This window comes from Zea mays, chromosome 1 (assembly GCF_902167145.1).
Source record: "Zea mays cultivar B73 chromosome 1, Zm-B73-REFERENCE-NAM-5.0, whole genome shotgun sequence".
NCBI lineage: Eukaryota > Viridiplantae > Streptophyta > Magnoliopsida > Poales > Poaceae > Zea > Zea mays.
Window position 1 is genome coordinate 165,411,363 of NC_050096.1, and position 16,739 is coordinate 165,428,101.

The 16,739-nt window shown below is 48.7% G+C and overlaps 3 protein-coding genes and 1 pseudogene across 4 annotated transcripts; 2 read left to right on the top strand and 2 right to left on the bottom strand.

Annotated features, from left to right (window-relative positions):
* Positions 1 to 648: 648 nt before the first annotated feature.
* On the bottom strand, positions 649 to 1,604 carry LOC103645016 (uncharacterized; annotated as a pseudogene).
* A 423-nt stretch (positions 1,605 to 2,027) lies between these two features.
* On the bottom strand, positions 2,028 to 3,832 carry LOC103640487 (uncharacterized). The gene is given in 4 exon segments (XM_008663095.2): positions 2,028 to 2,337; positions 2,340 to 3,194; positions 3,197 to 3,331; positions 3,775 to 3,832. Coding segments are annotated over 4 exon segments (1,206 nt in total). The 3' UTR covers positions 2,028 to 2,179.
* A 2,265-nt stretch (positions 3,833 to 6,097) lies between these two features.
* On the top strand, positions 6,098 to 8,743 carry LOC100280674 (cyclin-A2). Of its 2 annotated transcripts, none has more exons than NM_001408116.1 (7): positions 6,098 to 7,014; positions 7,116 to 7,348; positions 7,440 to 7,592; positions 7,710 to 7,767; positions 7,844 to 7,993; positions 8,087 to 8,221; positions 8,318 to 8,743. In NM_001408116.1, the coding sequence occupies exons 1-7, from the start codon at positions 6,520 to 6,522 to the stop codon at positions 8,387 to 8,389; spliced, it is 1,296 nt and encodes a 431-aa protein (NP_001395045.1). In that variant the 5' UTR covers positions 6,098 to 6,519; the 3' UTR covers positions 8,390 to 8,743. The 2 variants fall into 2 exon arrangements, with proteins under 2 accessions (NP_001395045.1, NP_001147065.1); NM_001153593.2 differs by having other exon boundaries at positions 7,710 to 7,743.
* A 4,119-nt stretch (positions 8,744 to 12,862) lies between these two features.
* Positions 12,863 to 14,990, top strand: LOC100502453 (uncharacterized). Its single transcript, NM_001348473.1, has 3 exons — positions 12,863 to 13,362; positions 13,463 to 13,543; positions 14,532 to 14,990. Exons 1-3 carry the CDS (start codon positions 13,042 to 13,044, stop codon positions 14,856 to 14,858), a joined length of 729 nt encoding a protein of 242 aa, NP_001335402.1. The 5' UTR covers positions 12,863 to 13,041; the 3' UTR covers positions 14,859 to 14,990.
* Positions 14,991 to 16,739: the final 1,749 nt, after the last annotated feature.

A 16,739-nucleotide genomic window follows, 5' to 3' on the forward strand; every position in this document is an offset into this window, starting at 1 on the left:
ATGATTTTGGTGTAGTGTGTACTCCATGACAGTGGCCATGTCCCACTTGAGTGTGCCCGACACGGCGCACACGCCGCATGTGTATGTGCCGAACCTGATAAGCAATGAATCCCCAATGCGCCCGAGCATTTTGCTCATCAACCGTCTATGGATATGGCCGCCGCACATCCCAATGTCTCTGATGTGTACACATTGATGGGCAACTCGTTCATCACCATGCCTGCCTTGTGTACGTTGTCGTTGTCTACGCTGCTCGCGCTATACTTGTCCATGCGCGCTGCATTTGTCCATCCCCATCGCTGGGATGAGGTAGTCGAACTGCGCTAGCACGAAAAGTAGGAAAAAAGAACAACCATGGTTGATGAGCAAGATGAGGAGTAAGAAAATGGTGGACAACTTGTTTCCTCGGCCAAACACCCTATTGATGCATTTAAGGGGAACATGTTATATAAATAATAAATGTAGAAAAGGGAAGAAAAAAAGGAAAATCACAACTTGCTCCCGTATTCTTTTACTTTTATACCCTTTTTTCTTCCTAAATTATGGGTTACGTTCACGCACATGGGCAGTTGGGCTTCCACCGACCATCGTATTGGGATTTTTTTTCTCCCAGAGAAGTTCCCTCTCTCTGTTCCCGACGCGATCAACTCAGTTCTTCTTCCACTCCTCGGCGGTGCGGTCGGTGCCCGCGAGGTAGGCCTTCTTCCTCCTCTTGGCACAGGCGCACACGATTGCGAAGCAGGCCGCGTACACGACATACACGCGCCAGTTGGCGCGGGGCGCAGCCCCTACCACGGCGCGGTGGAAGACATCGGCATAGTAGTGCACGCCGGCGGCGAGGCCGACCACCATCTGCGCGTGCCCGAGGGCCTTGGTGGCGTCCCCATTGCCGTCGTCCTCAGGGGAGGCGGTGCCCGAGAAGACGGCGGTGAGGTCCACCATCTGGAGCACGAGGTAGGCCATGAAGCCGAGTCAATGCGCGGCCTGCGTCCAAGCGTAGGTGGCGGGGGAGGCCGTGTGGACGAAGCGTAGTGGCTCCAACCCTGTGGCGGTCGCGATGAGCGTCGCGAAGTAGATGGCGAGGTACACCTATGCCAGCAGCAGGGCGCGGTGGAGGAGTGGCAGGTACGATCCCATGCGCCGCACCAGCGCGGTGAGCATGAAGAGCGGCAGCAGCAGCAACACCGCCACTGATGTCACGGAGGCGGCCACCGCCGCCCACCTGCCGTCGAGGATTGGGCGCACGCCGTTGGCGATCGCGATGTTCGCCGCAGACAGGTACGCCTTGGAGTGCTGCGAGAGGCTCGCCACGTTCGGCATCAGCGTCTCCTGCAGCCGACTGGGAAGGTCCTAGAACTCGGAGATGAGGTCGTCGGTGCCTTCCTCTGCCTGCTTCGTCAACACCACGTCCTCCTCAACCTCCACCTCTGCCGCCGACTCCTCCTTGCTGACGACGGTCGCATAGGCTTTTGCCTGGCGTCGGCAAGCACCGGCGCCTTCTTGCCTGATTTGGTCGGCTAGGCACCAGCATCCGCAGTTGAATTGGACGCCGACGATTTCTTTGCCTTCCCAGACGCGACGACAGCCTCAGATTTGGCGCCCATCTTGGAAACCCTGGTGGACTTTGCCAAATCGGCGCCCTTGCCGTTGGCGCGGGGTGTGGGGGGAGGGGGCAGAACCGTGCACCGTGAATGCCTACACTATAGTCTTAAGTAGTAGTAGAGATTTTGTTGTTCATTCTCTACGTGATTGAATATTTCTTAAATCGAATTCGTTTTTATCTTTCCCTGTTAGGTTTAATTGAGACTCCTAAGTGAAATCTAGCAAGGAAAGGATAATTCGGCAGGATAAGGTGGGTAACGGTACCCACATTTTATGGTCTCCCTGAGCCCGGATGTGTGTTGGTTTCGTTTTAGCTGATGATGCCACCTGTCCGCTCCATAAAAACTCCACGGATTTCAGCTCGACTGTAAAAAAACTCTGGAAACCATTGTAGCAATCAAACATTCAGAAACTTTGTACAGTCAAAAATGAAGACATCGTTTTATTTCTCGATGCAAGATGGAAACAAACATCCATCCCCGGTAGTTTTGGGGGCACAAAAACAAATTAAACGAAATTTACAAAACAATAAACAACTAATATTCCGTCGCTATAGATAAGGAAAGTAGAGTTGTCCTTAATCGATGTAGCACATGTTGTTCCCCTTCCCATCCTTCTTCAGCTTCTTGCCCCGCCGGCGGCGGCGCTCGACGTCCTCCACCCGCCGCACGGTGCACTCAAGCGCGTCCACACGCTCCGCTAGAGCCCCGATCACCGCGCATTGCTGCGTGTTCGCTCGCATAGGGCCTCGACCATCTCCATAACCTTCCGAGTGTCCAGGACGTTGTCGGCAGCTCCGGCCTCCCCTGTCGTCCTCGTCACCTCGCTCGTCATCAATGCCTGCGGGAGCGCCTCGGTGGACCCCGTCGCCGCAGTTGTAGGCTTCGCTTCATCCGCCACCATCTCCCATTCGCCCTCATCAGATACTTCCGTCTGGTCGTCGTTAATGTGCCCATCGTCCTGCATATTTTCGGATTCCTTCACCGCCTCGCTGTCAGCTTTACCCCCGTCCACCTCCATATCGGCAACCGTCTCAGCCGCTGCATTCACCTCAATCCCGCTGCTGTGCTCCGCGGCGTCCGACATCTCCATCGCCTCCGCGCTGTCGTCCGCCATCTCGGACGTCACCTCGGACTCGTTCTCCTTCGCCACGACCTCCGAATTCGACGTCGGCTTTGGTTCGAGGGCGTCAACAGCATCCTGCAGCGCGAGGACCCTCTTGGTGACCCTCTTCTGGTATTCCCGCGCGCCGCGCACTGCATCGAGCTGCAGCAGCATCTTCATCAGCGCCTCCCCGACGGCGATCCGCGCCCTCGCGTCCCCGCGTGGCGCCTCTGCCTCGCGCGCAACCTTCTCCCCGACCTCCGCCGCCTCACGCTCCACCTCGTGAACAGCACACACCGACTTCCTCGCCATGAACCCGCGCGTCGCGGCCTGCAACCTAATCGCCGCCGCCTCCGACGACGACGCCCGCTTCCTCAGCACCGCCGTCGGTGGCATTCTGGCCGCACCGCGCACCGGCTTCGGGTCGGAACCGACGAAGCGGACGGGAACGGAGACCGACCTCGAAGACTCGACCCTGGGCCGCGGGGGGGTCCACCTTCACCGCCTCTAACGCCGCGGGACGGAGCGAGGTGCTGGTACCGGTAGTAGGGATAGGCGTAGTGGTACGGGGAGGGGAGGTGTAGTGGTACGGGGACGTCGAATTGGCCAGCGACGGTTTCTTCGCCTTCCCAGCCGCGACGGCAGCCTCAGATTTGGCGCCCGTCTTGGAAACCTTGGTGGACTTTGCTAAATCGGCGTCCTTGCCATTGGCGCGAGGTGTGGGGAGGGGGCAGAACCGTGCACCGTGAACGTCTACACTATAGTTTTAAGTAGTAGTAGAGATAGTGATTAAAACACTGTTTTTTATGGTAGACTATATTGTTTGTAGAGTGGGGTTAAATATAGGGATAGGGTTCCATGGAACGGCACAAACTCTTTGAGTTCCATACGTGGTAGAGAGGTGCCAAAATGAACGGCCAACGGGCCGCCCACCTGAAAGCCTGAAACAGCACGGCTTCACGATGATGTTCCGCGATCAGAATAACCGATTTTTACGTGTGGATGGTGCACTGCACACCATCCACTAGCTAGGGCACCGTAGGCCGTAGCTAGCTAGCTCGCACGCACGTCTCTGTCTCTCCACAGGAGACGGATCGCAGGTACATTCCGGGTCCGCAGAAAACATGCGTGCGAATACAGAGTACGTGTGAGGATCATGGAGTACATATCTGCACATGCATGCATCCGTTTCACTTTATTTTACTGGCGTGCCAATAAGATCTCCTCCATATATGTCGTCCTGGCGATACGATGCTAGCTTATCTGCAACAGTTCACATCGTCTTTAGTGGCTTCCTGACAAGCTGCCGTTGTCTACTGTTCGTTAACGTGACGGTGATGCTATCTCGTGTTGCTTCAATATTGGTTGCATGCATCAACCAAAATCAAACAGTTATTAGGGGTTGTTTGCCACTACTTTAGGTTCGAGCTTCAGCGTGAAATTGTGGTGCATAATATAAATTTAAATATGTTTTAAAAAATATTTTTAATATAAATAAGAAACAAAATAGTTTTTGTAAATGTCATCTACAAGTTTACGACTTCAGCTTCACGGTAATCTAAAGCTCCTAATTATCTCCTTCATCAATTTTACTAGATTTTATGAAGCTGAAACGATCCTAAACAAAACTGTATCATAAATATCTTATTTTATTATATTCATTTAGCCAAACCCGAGATTCTTTAACTTTGTAAGAAAGTTCAAAGTGGCTTAAAGGTTTGTGACAAAAGGAGTAAGAACATGTTGTCCTCGCTTATGAATAGAGTTTATGCACGTACTATTGGGAAACTATTGTCCTAATCGGCTCAGCACTCATAGATAGTTTAAGACTAAATAGTGAAAGATATATCACCGTCGCTTTATAAATAAAAAGGACATCGTTGTCAGATTTTAGAACTATTTATCCCTACTAGCTAGAATACAACCTACCACTATACTATGTATCACCATTGGGTTCTATTGCCAACCCGTTATGATTCCCTCATTACCGGATCCGAAGTTTATTTTGAACACATGCTCATATCTCTCTCACTTGTTCTTCTCTCTCCATATTTTATATATGTCCTCTCTATCCTGCTCTCGACCAGCTAGTCTCCTCTCTCTAGATTCTGCAGTCAAGCTTCCAATCTACAAGCCTCTCCACTATCCTCATCCCCTTATCTCACTAGGGATGTGGGGGTTGGTCTAGCGCAAGGGCACAAGCGAGAAAGAGGATAGGTAGAGCTATCGGCGTGAGGGTATGAGGGCACGATGGAGATCCCCACCGAGCAACGATGTCTTCGCATCACTTGGCGAGGCGGGTGAAGACCTAGCTCCCGAATTATCGAAATAGTGACTCGACGAGGTGGGCAGCAACCTAGCCCCCGAGCTATCGAAGTAGTGACTCGATGAGGCGGGCAACAGCCTAGGCCCCAAGCTGTCAAAGTAGTGACTCGGCAAGGCCGGTGAGGCGGGCAGCAGCCCAGCCCCCGAGCTGTCAAAGTAGTGACTCGATGGGGCAGGTAGTGGTCTAGCCCCGAGCCATCGGAGTGGTCGGCGAGCTTGATGTTTGATCATGTAACTTTGAGCATTGAACTTTGAAGATCCTTTTATGACTTACTTATGACCTGCATGTAGTTAAGGATATTTTTATGGCATGAAAAAAATGTAGGAAAATTGCTATGCAAGAAGGAGATTTGTTTGAGTTATGACGTAATAATTGAGTATGTGCTGTGGAGGCACAGCGAGAGTGTGTAACGCTGTTTATGAGAGCGAGAATTGTGTCTACACAAGTTTACTATTGTGTTTGGGGAAAAAATAAATATGAAAAAAGAAATATGGGTTAAAGGTTAATTGGATTGTTGCTGTTACATCTATCTTGATCAGACAACTAAAGTATCTTAGATAGATGAAGAATTACGAGGCCGAAGCACTGGTCCTCTCGTCAGGGAGGCGCTAGGGCCCAGGCTGGTGGCCAGGTAGCCTCGAGCCCACGGGGAACGTTGCCAGCTGGGAAAAAAATTTGGTGCAGCACTGCTGCAAACCAGAGTGGTTTGCAGCCTCTCACAAAAAGGTGGATGGACCCCACCTGCAGATCCACCAGATAACATTTTTGTTGCTGCGGGTGGGGTCTATCCTCTTTTTTGTGAGAAGCTGCAAACACTCTGATTTGCAGCAGTGCTGCACCAAATTTTTTTCCGCCAGCTGCTCTGCTCCTGTTCGTGCTCGGCCGGACTGCTCGTGCGCCGGCGACCGGGCGAGGCGTACGGGCTCCTACCGCCCGCTGGGCCACGTGGGCTCCCAAAAGGCCAAAGTGGCAGGACATTGTGGTGGCCCGCGCCTCGGATTTTCGGAAATATTTTTTCGCTAGCCGTCCCGCCTAATCACACACTGGCACACATTGACAGACCACCGTCAGGGCTGTCAGATGCTCTCGGTCCCCTCCCCCCCCCCCCCCCCCCCCCCCCACCACACACAAAATTTTAATCCCAGGGGCCGCGAAGGAAAAGAAAAAAAAACTGGTCCCCTCCGCCCTCCGCCGTACCACCGCGCCTCCGCATTTCGCATCAAGCCAGAGCGGGGGCAGAGGCGCCTCTCCCGCCGGAGACCCGAGCGAGAACCGCCGCTTCCCCCTCCTTCTCCTCATTTTGAAATCGCGTTTTGGCGGCCTATCTCCTCCGCACCGCGCACCATCTCTCCTCCGCTGCAACGCTACTTAACCGCCTCGATTTGCTCCCCATTTCCCCGTCCAGCCTAGATAGACCTGAGCCGAAACCCTAGGACCCCGCGCCTCCGCTTCCGCTTCCCCCTCTCCCGCAGCTGACGAGGCCGACGATGGGGGACAAGGAGAACGCACCTCCCTTGGGGGCCCGGGGCGCGGCGGCGCCCCGGCTCACGCGGGCCGCGGCCAAGCGAGCTGCGGCGGCGGCGGCGGCGGCGGAGGGTCCGGGCGACGCCAAGCGGCGGCGGGTGGCGCTCGGGGAGCTCCCGGCGCTCGCCAACAACGCCGGCCTCCGCGCGCCGTCCTGCCCCGTCAAGCCCTCGAAGCCTGCGTCCAGGCCCGGGAGGCACGCGAGGAATGTTGCGCCGGAGGCCCGCGGGCCCTCCTCCGCCCACGAGGCCGAGCGCTGCGCGTCCTCCCCGCCGCGCACCGCCGACGCCGACGCCGAGTCTAACTCCGTCTCCAACCCCGCGCCGCGCGCCACCGCCTACGCCGACTCCTGCGCTTCCTCCTCGCCGCCGCGCGCCGCCGCCGCCGGGGCGCCCGCCGACCCCCAGCTCTGCGGGTCCTACGCCTCCGACATCTACACCTACCTCCGCTCCCTGGAGGTACTCAGCTCCGTTCTTCTCCAACCCCTGGCATCTCCGCGGATTCGACATCTGCGCCGATCTGACGCTGGCTTGCTACGGATTTGGGGCTGCGGGTGCAGGTGGAGCCGCAGCGGCGGTCCAGACCCGATTACATCGAGGCGGTGCAGGCGGACGTTACGGCGCACATGCGCGGCATCCTCGTCGACTGGCTGGTCGAGGTCGCCGAGGAGTATAAGCTCGTCGCCGACACCCTGTACCTCGCCATCTCCTATGTGGATCGCTTCCTCTCCGTCAATGCGCTCGGCCGCGACAAGCTGCAGCTCCTTGGCGTCGCCTCCATGCTCATTGCTGCGTAAGTGCCACTTGCCATCCGCATTGTGTCATTTGCTTCTAATTCTAGGGCATTGCACAATTGGGGATTGATTTGGGTCCGGCGCTCACAGGAAGTATGAGGAGATCAGCCCGCCGCACCCGGAGGACTTTTGCTACATCACAGACAACACCTACACCAAAGAGGAGCTCCTCAAGATGGAGAGCGATATACTCAAGCTTCTCAAGTTCGAGTTGGGCAATCCTACCATTAAGACCTTCCTGAGGTGGCACGCTCACTGACCCACAAGTTCATAATTTCATGTAATTGCTTATTTCCATTTGACAGTGTTGGCTAATGGGTTATCTGCTACCACATATCTCTTTTGTTTTGCTGATTTCAGGCGGTTCACAAGATCTGCCCATGAAGACAAGAAGGTTGCTAACCCATTCTTATTTATGGTATCCAATTCTAACTGTTCTCTCTTCTTTCAACGTGCATTGATGTCTGATGTTTTTTTTTGCATCCCTGTTGCAGCGCTCCATCTTGTTAATGGAATTCTTGGGGAGCTACCTGGCTGAGTTGAGTCTACTGGATTATGGCTGTCTCCGATTCTTGCCATCAGTAGTTGCTGCTTCAGTTATGTTCGTTGCTAGGCTGACCATTGATCCAAATGCCAATCCTTGGGTAAGGAACCGAAGGATCTTATTGATGCATGCAAAGGACCGCCCTGTTTCTCAAAGCTCATTTATCCTGCATTTTTATATGTAATTATTATAGAACATGAAGCTGCAGAAGACGACAGGCTACAAAGTTTCTGAACTCAAGGATTGCATCGTAGCCATACGTGACTTGCAGCTCAACAGGAAATTTCCATCATTAACGGCAATTCGAGACAAGTACAAGCAACACAAGGTATACACACCTCCTAAAGTCTAGTGGTCTTCCTTATATATGAATGTTAATGTCGTAATGGCACTATGATGCTAACCCTGCAATCATTTGGAACAGTTCAAATGTGTGTCAACGCTTCTTCCCCCTGTTGTGGTCCCTACTTCATACTTTGAAGACTTAGCTGAGTAGCTGCTCTTGGACTGCACCACTGTGAGGCTAACAATCTGAGCTCTCCTTGAGCTCTTAGGGACGGGAGAATAACTGTGTTATGAGCTTCTTCTCAGTTAAGTAGGGTTCCAAAAGCTATTTAAGTGAGGTTCTTTAGGAATCGCAGCTGAGTTACTAGTAGTGAGGCCAGGCATTCTCTTGTTTTGTGAATTGTATTCTTTGTATGATATCCTAGTCACATCTTGCCTTGGTCTGTTGCCCACAATGTAATGTTTGATACGTTAGACCTTTCCGTCTGATTGATCTCAGTAACAAATTCTGTTACTCCATCCATCCAAAAAAGAATGCAATTCTAGCATAGTACCAAGTTAAAGTATCTTGAGTTTCACTAATTATATATATAAAAAATATCAATATTCATTAGATTTGCCGTGGTATATATTTCCATAGCATACCTATTTGGTGCCATAAACATTTTTTCAACTATATATAGTACATATTTGGTCAAACTTTAGGTACTTTAACAAAGAATGTGCCTAGAATTGCATTCGATTTGGGGGCGGAGGTAGTAGTACCTGTCAAGTGTGTGATATACCTAAAGGGACTTGTACAACTAGAACAATTTCAGTATTATGCTTATTTTGGACAGTGGTAAAATATAATATATGGTTGCCTATTTGTTGCAACTATTGTCTAAACCAAACCGATCATTGCTAATCCCTAATCATTAACACATGTAGATAACCTATGGTTGGAGCATCTTTTGAACCATGGCTAGAGATTTGTTGGTACTCATAATTTGATTCCATGGCGATATTAAATGTGAGCACTGACATCACAGATCGGTAGTTCAGGTAACCCCTGAAACATGGCAAGTGGACAAGATGCTGGTCTCAGAATCTCAGGTGTGGAACGCGGACGTTTGTTTGCTGCATGCAGCCCAACTACCTGCTTACCCTTCTGATGCCATCGTGCCAACATATATTTGTTCTGATAATATTGCGTACGCTGGTTTTGCCCAAGCTGGCAAATTACCATTTTGGAAATACATTTGGAGCAGTGTCTTGGGCCGTTGGCTGCATGCCTGAAGCGTGTTCCCTGTCAACATAACAAAAGTTTGCACAACTTGCTTCATGCCTCAGTGAAGTGAAGGTGCTGCTTTCATGAGGTTTCAATGATCTGTATTGTCACTTGCATTGTGTATGAGCCCTGAAAGCTTGCTTCTCGTTTACTTAGGCTATATGGCTAGCAGATCGTGCATATAGCTGTGCAAAAGACTGTTTTACACTGTAGACTGCATGGTTTAGTGTCTCTCTCTAGCAGCTCTCCTATCACATCTCTCCCTATTTGAAAGTTCACTCTATAAATTCTGTAAATCCTTTATTTTATACGTTTTTGCTGAAGATAACCTAGCAGAGTGAAATTTAAAATATAAGATTTGAACGGACAAGCCGTGAAAGATAGTCCTACAATAGCAACTGTGCAGCTGTAGCAAATGAGTAATTGCATTGAGATTCTGAGGCAATTACGTCCTGCTATTATTGCCTTACGGAGACATGTAATGAGATGGCATATTTGCCATGACAAATTTATTTGTTGCATACTTTCTTACTTCAGTTACTTGGTCCTAAAATAGTTGATGCTACAGGATATAAATTTTATTCCAGAACGGTTGTGATTCTAGCTTCTCAATGCGCATTTCATTTCCTAATATACCTTCCTTTTTCCACTTTTATCAGTGAAACTGTCTCTATTTTCATCCATCTCTCCTTGTTTTCTTTGCGCCGTACATTTTCTACTTCTAAAGTTTCCGTGTCTTAAAGCACCAGCTATTTTTTTTTATTTTGGGATGGAGCGAGAACACGCGATACAGTACTACACTACTACTTCTGTCGTGACAAATCTGTGTCGCACAACTAACTAAGGGGGTGTTTGAATGCACTACAACTAAATAGTTAGTTAGCTAAAAATTGTTAGTAAAATTAGCTAGCTAACAAATAATTGCCGAACTATTAACTAATTTACAAAAATAGCAAATAGCTGAACTATTAGCTAGGGTGTTTGGATGTCTTAACTAATTTTAGCCACTAACTATTATCTCTAGTGCATTCAAACACTCACTAAGAGGTGTTTGAATACACTAGAGCTAATAGTTAGTTAGCTAAAAATAAACTAAGAGAGTGTTTGAATGCACTAGAGATAATAGTTAGTGGTTAAAATTAGCTATAGACGTCCAAACACTCTAGTTAATATTTCAGCTAAAATTAGCTAGGGTGTTTGGATGTCTCTAGCTAATTTTAGCTATTAACTATTATCTCTAGTACATTCAAACACCCCTTAGAGCTAATAGTTAGTGTCTAAAATTAGTTGAGACATTCAAACACCCTAACTAATAGTTCAACTATTAGCTATTTTTGGTAAATTAATAGTCAGGTAGTTATTTGTTAGCTTACTAATTCTACTAAAATTTTTTAGCCAACTAACTATTAGTTTTAGTGCATTCAAACATTCCCTTAGGCCCGTTTCAATCTCACGGGATAAACTTTAGCTTCCTGCTAAAATTTAGCCATATGAATTAAAGTGCTAAAGTTTAGCTCCTTAGGATGTTTGGACTACTCTAATAAAGTTTAGCATATTGGAATAAAAAGACACCCATGCCCCTAATGTGGAGAGAGAATGGAGTTAGAGGGTATGAGTGAAAAATGAGGTTCTCTGGCTCACGTTTAGCTCCTTTAGCACCTCTTGAGCAGTTTATGTGATAATATGTGCTAAATTTTATCACACCACCATTAGTTCTCCTGTTTGATCACCAAATGGGTAAAAGTAGCTAAAAAAGCTGCTAAAGTTTATCTCTTGAGATTGAAACAAGGCTTTAGTTAGCTAAAAATTTGCTAGAAGAATTAGTTAGCTAACAAATATCTAGTTAACTAGTAGCTAATTTACTAAAAATAGCTAATATCTAAAATATTAGCAAGGGTGTTTGAATGCAATATAGCTAATATTTAGTAGCTAAAATTAGTTAGAGACATCTAAACACCCTAGCAACTATTAGCTAGTTTTATTAAATTAGTTAATATTTAGCTAGTTATTTATTAGCTAGCTAATTTCACTAGCAATTTTTTTTGCCAACTAACTGTTAGTTCTAGTGAATTCAAACATCCCTTAACGGCTTGTTCGGTTCTACCCCAATCTATATGAATTGATGGAGATTGAGAGGATTTCAATCCCTAGTAAGTCAAAATCTCTCTCAATCCGTATTAATCCCCTTCAATCTATATGGATTGAAAATAACCGAACATACCCTAAATTGGGATGGACACTACTTTGTGTGACAAATTTTATGTGCCGCATATCTAAAATCGGGATGAACTTACGTGGTACGCAACACCGTAACAGCTTCTTAGGCTATCCGCAACGGTTACCTCTAAATTTTTCCCCCTATATCACTTTTCCTCCTATTTTTCCCCCTATTTTTTCATCTCCCGCAGCGGTTCCCCCTAAATACTCCCCCTATACCCCACTACCACTATAAAATATCATTTTCTATACCAACTATCAATTTTTTATCTACTAACAATTACTCGTGGACCCATAGCACAATGTTTAGGGTGATGAACAGTGACACGCTAGATCTGGGGGGAGAGAGAAGAGAACCGACGTGTAGGGGGACCGCATGCAAGGGGAGGGGGAGAGGCAGCGGTAACCGCTGCGCACAGCCTTACCCCATGTTTTCCCGCTTATTTTGCTGCCCGCCGATGCTAGAGCTGTGTCTTGTTCCGATCCCGAATCGTTTGTGACGAAGAGTTCTTCGCGCTGACGTCAATATATAGAGAGAGCTAAATACAGTTTCCAGCTACAGGAACACTTGGTTGCAGCGCCATCAAACAATTCTAACAGCGACTCAAACAACAACGCCAGCAGCATCAACAATATGTCCAAAATTCAGTACCACCACATGGTTTCTCATCTGACGGTGAGCTGAACCTGATCGCATCTCCAGACCAGTTTATTCAGCAGATGAACATGAACCTCGACGAAGGCCCTGTTCCAATGTCGCGAGATAAACTTTAGCAGCTATTTTTTAGCTACTTTTAGCCATTTATAGGCCCCATTTCAATCTCACGGGATAAACTTTAGCTTCCTGCTAAACTTTAGCTATATGAATTGAAGTGCTAAAGTTTAGTTTCAATTACCACCATTAGCTCTCATGTTTAGATTATAAATGGCTAAAAGTAGCTAAAAAATAGCTGCTAAAGTTTATCTCGCGAGATTGGAACGGGGCCATAATCTAAACATGAGAGCTAATGGTGATAATTGAAACTAAACTTTAGCACTTCAATTCATATAGCTAAAGTTTAGCAGGAAGCTAAAGTTTAGCTCATGAGATTGAAACGGGGCCGAACTCACGCACTCGATCTCGAACCAACCAGACCACACCAGCGTATCACCATCAGAGCCTGAGGTCCAAGTCGATCTTACTCGGCTGAATCGGCTCACACGCTTGCTCATACTCCGAGTGCGGCGCTCTCAGCCTGAAGCTCCCAGGCCAGGCCGAGCTCGGCGCCTCCTCGCACGGGACCGTTGCCCAGGCCGCCGCCGCCACGCCGCCCTCGAGGAACCTCGCCGCCGTCCTGACCGCCGGCGCCGGCGCCGGGTTGGCTCGGAGGGAGCGCATGAGGGCGGCGTGCGCGTGCAGCGGCAGGCCGCCCACGACCACCCGCTGCGCGTGGTACGAGGATCGCTTGGCGGCGCTGCGCTCCCGCTTGTGCGCGTTCTGGTGCCCGCCCAGCGCCTGCGAGCTGAAGAACTTGCGCAGGCAGAAGTTGCAGGAGAACACCTTGTGCGGGGGCGGCTTGGCGGCGGACCCGGACCCGGACCCGGACTCGGAGTCCGCGGAGCAGCTCGCGGCGTCCGGGGACGGAGACGGCGACGGCGATTCGCTCGCGCCCAGCGTCAGGTTCAGCCACGCCGCGCCGTCGCCGTGCTGCTCCCTGGTGAGTCGCTGCTCTGCTGTGCTGGCCTTGCTCACTACTGACGATGCCTCGTCTCCTCGCTCCATATCTCTCTCTCTTGCTCTGCTTGTTCTTGCTTTAGGTTGCAGGCTTGCAGCCCCTGGATGGCTGGATGGTGCATCAGAAGCAGCTTGCAGTTTGTTGCTTTATAAAGGAGGACGAGGTACGACTAGCATCATTGAATTTTTTTGGGGGGAAGGGGGTAATAATTGAGGGCTTGTCTCTGTGAGGAATCTGGAGGTGAAGAACTTTGTCTGGAGTTTTCAGTGGATATCTATCAAGTTGCTTATCTATCTCCCATCCCTGGGCTCTGGCCCATGCATATATAAATGATAAATCTTTTATCACTCCACTTGCCATGGACGACCCCCATGGCGATGGCGATTTGATTTCCTGGATCACCCGCCCCATCTCACTTCTCGACGTGCGCGCGCCGCTGTTCCTCTTCCTTTTTTTCCCAAAAGAAAACGGAGTGACAATACAGCTCATGGCAAAGGTTTTTATGCTCTCCATCCATCCATGCAGGTGCCATCCGGCCACCCTGCAGGGGATGCTATAGTAGCTACCGAAAGCGACCTGCCATTGACAAGAGTCATGAGCCTTGTTGGGATTATTATGAGGAACGCCGGCAGCTTCAGACTCTAGGGGCGACTGTTAGGTCAGGCCACAACAGGGAATCCCTCCTGCGACAGGCACCTTGTCCTGTCTTGTGCGCCACTGTTGCTTCATTGCTTGGGCATTTGTGCGGTGTGCACTGCTGATGACACACACAGTCCAGCACAAGCCTTTTTCATCAATTCCAGTGGCAGCGTGCCTAGCTTCTCTGGAAACCAATTGCTTGCTTGCTTGCTTGCACTGAAAGGATGCTGGTTAATGGTTAGGTCAGGACTCACGATGATCCGGATCAACAGGCGACAGCAGCAATGGGTGACGAGAGAAGTAGTAACAGCTATCTCTTTCTTTGGGATCCAAATAATTGAGTTGTTTTTTTGTACTGCAGATGCGCTGTGGCCACATGCTGTTCTTTCTGCTAACTTCCGCATCAGGCATCAGATTTTCTGCCTCCTTTTTTTTTCCTGGTGCTTTAGACTGTTGCTGTCACAGGTACGGTGCACTGGAAGGAAGCTGACCACCTGTTCTGTTCTTTTTAGGTGGTCTTTCTTTCTTTCTTTCATGGCGAGATGGGACGGGAGCCGAGTTCTTGCTCGCCTTTGCTTGTGCAAGCCGTGACGGCGATGACGTCGGAACCCGAATGTGCTGCTTTGGGGCTGGTGGGATGGATAGGGATACCGAGTCAACTTGATCAAGATAGAAAAGGAGAGACGCCTAGGGGTTCCTCCTCCTTCCAGGCTCCCACGTATACTTTACAATATCTGCAGACATGTGTCATTTTCGGTCAGATATGCAGATCTAGGTGCATATTTTCAAGCACAAATTCAGTTGAACACATATTGACACTCAAAAGTGTTGTTGCCTAGAACTTTAGCTTGCACTGTTGGTAAAGTAACGAGGAGGAGTATGTTGGGGCCTTCGTCTTTCGAAGGTGCTCAAAAACACACTTAATTATTGGTTGTCAGCATGTTCACAAGTGTTGTAGGAACTTCGGTATTGAATACCTTCGGAATAGGATGAAGATAAAGACGAAGTTGTTAAGCTTTGTCACAACAACACATAGAGACGAAGGAGAACATTGCCGGGAGAAGGCGTCCACGGTTCCGTGTCCAAGCTGTTAGAGGCAGAAGTCAATATTGCCCTCGCATCGTTTTGTAAATTATATGTACAAGTCTTGTGGGCATATTTGTTATTCCATACAAAGTTGTACGATCCCCTATAAATAGGTGAACATTGACCTGCATAAAGTACCTTTTGGAGGGCTAAAGAGTGATTCGTGTAGTCCCTTCCTAATGCACCTTCGCTCTAATTCATTCTATTGAGCCGAAGGTACGATTGTAAATTTATGATACAAAAGAGGAGAAATGGAATGTTGAAATATCAAGGATGAGTTAACGTGTTTCAACTTCTTTACATTCCTTGTACATACATATACTGTTTTGTGATTTATTCAATTAAAAGCCCAACCTTCGTCTTCGAAGGGATAACAGTTCGAAGACGAAGGTTGATTATCTTTTTAATGTTATGTTGCCTTATTTTCAACTGTGTAGAGCAATTGGTAACAAGTAACCAACATTGGCGCCCACCTCCGGTGAACTCATTAACAACCACCTTCGTCATGTCACCGAAGAAGACAACGGTGCCAGGGGCTGTTCTTGCTCCTCTAGACACCAACAAAGACATAATTCTTTTAAGAGAAGCCCGAAGCCAAAAAAGTAAGGCTGCTAGCCCAACCCCACAAGATGAGGAGCTGGATCAAGAAATCAACAATCTTGAAGCCATGCACCAACAAGTGGAGAAGAGAAGAGAAAAAAATGCTTCGGTTGTCAGAGTTGCAAAAGAAGATTAACGAAACAACTGAAGAGATGTGATACATTGTGCATGATACTGAGCATCAAGAGTATCAACAACACCAAAGAGATCTTCGGCAGGAAGGCCCCAACCACGAAGATATGTGGTATGAAGCTTTTAACCATGAAAACATTGCTTTTGATGATGCCTCTTCTTTAGCTACAGAGCTGCAGGCAGTACCATGGCCACCTCAGCTGCCCATGTATGACGATTACTCAGACCCAAAGCAGTTCCTCATGAGCTACGAAGCAACCATATCGTCCTATGGTGGCAATACAACCATCATGGTCAAGTCCTTCGTAATGGCGGTTAGGAGTGTTGTTCAGACTTGGTATCCCTCTCTCAGGCCAGGAACAATAACATCTTGGCAGAAATTGAAAGATATGTTGATCACAAGTTTCCAGGGGTTTCAGACGAAGCTAGTAACTGGTCAGGCCTTGTTCCAATGCACACAAGATCATGAGGAGTACTTGCAGGCTTACATCCGAAGGTTTTTGCAACTCAGAGCCCAAGCACCAATAGTGCCAAATGAAATCGTCATTGAAGCAATGATCAAGGGGCTTTGGCCAGGACCAACGATGCAGTATTTTGCCAGGAAGCCTTCCCAGACTCTAGAGAAACTTCTCCAAAAAATGGATGAATATATCAGGACCCACAACGATTTTCGACAAAGAAGAAAGTAGGATTACAGATACTTTGAGATGACAAGGGTCTTCGGAGAAAGATTTAATCAAAGACACATCAGAACAATCCATAACCCAGGCCAAAGTGAAGACAAGAACAACCATACTCAAGGGCAGCAGAGCCACTCTCAATCAACAGGGACACACCAGAGCTCGTTCAGACCGCTAGCTCCAAGAGGCAGAGAAGGAAGAAGCTTCAAAAGGAGATACAAC

Bases quoted from the DNA above. Each gene is read 5' to 3' on its own strand.
- LOC100280674 (NM_001408116.1), top strand. From the start codon at position 6,520: ATGGGGGACAAGGAGAACGCACCTCCCTTGGGGGCCCGGGGCGCGGCG. The intron at 7,349-7,439 runs GTAAGTGCCACT...CGGCGCTCACAG, and splicing joins GCCTCCATGCTCATTGCTGC to GAAGTATGAGGAGATCAGCC. The intron at 7,768-7,843 runs GTATCCAATTCT...TCCCTGTTGCAG, and splicing joins CTAACCCATTCTTATTTATG to CGCTCCATCTTGTTAATGGA.
- LOC100502453 (NM_001348473.1), top strand. From the start codon at position 13,042: ATGAGGGCGGCGTGCGCGTGCAGCGGCAGGCCGCCCACGACCACCCGC. The intron at 13,363-13,462 runs GTGAGTCGCTGC...TTCTTGCTTTAG, and splicing joins CGTCGCCGTGCTGCTCCCTG to GTTGCAGGCTTGCAGCCCCT. The intron at 13,544-14,531 runs GTACGACTAGCA...TGTTCTTTTTAG, and splicing joins GCTTTATAAAGGAGGACGAG to GTGGTCTTTCTTTCTTTCTT.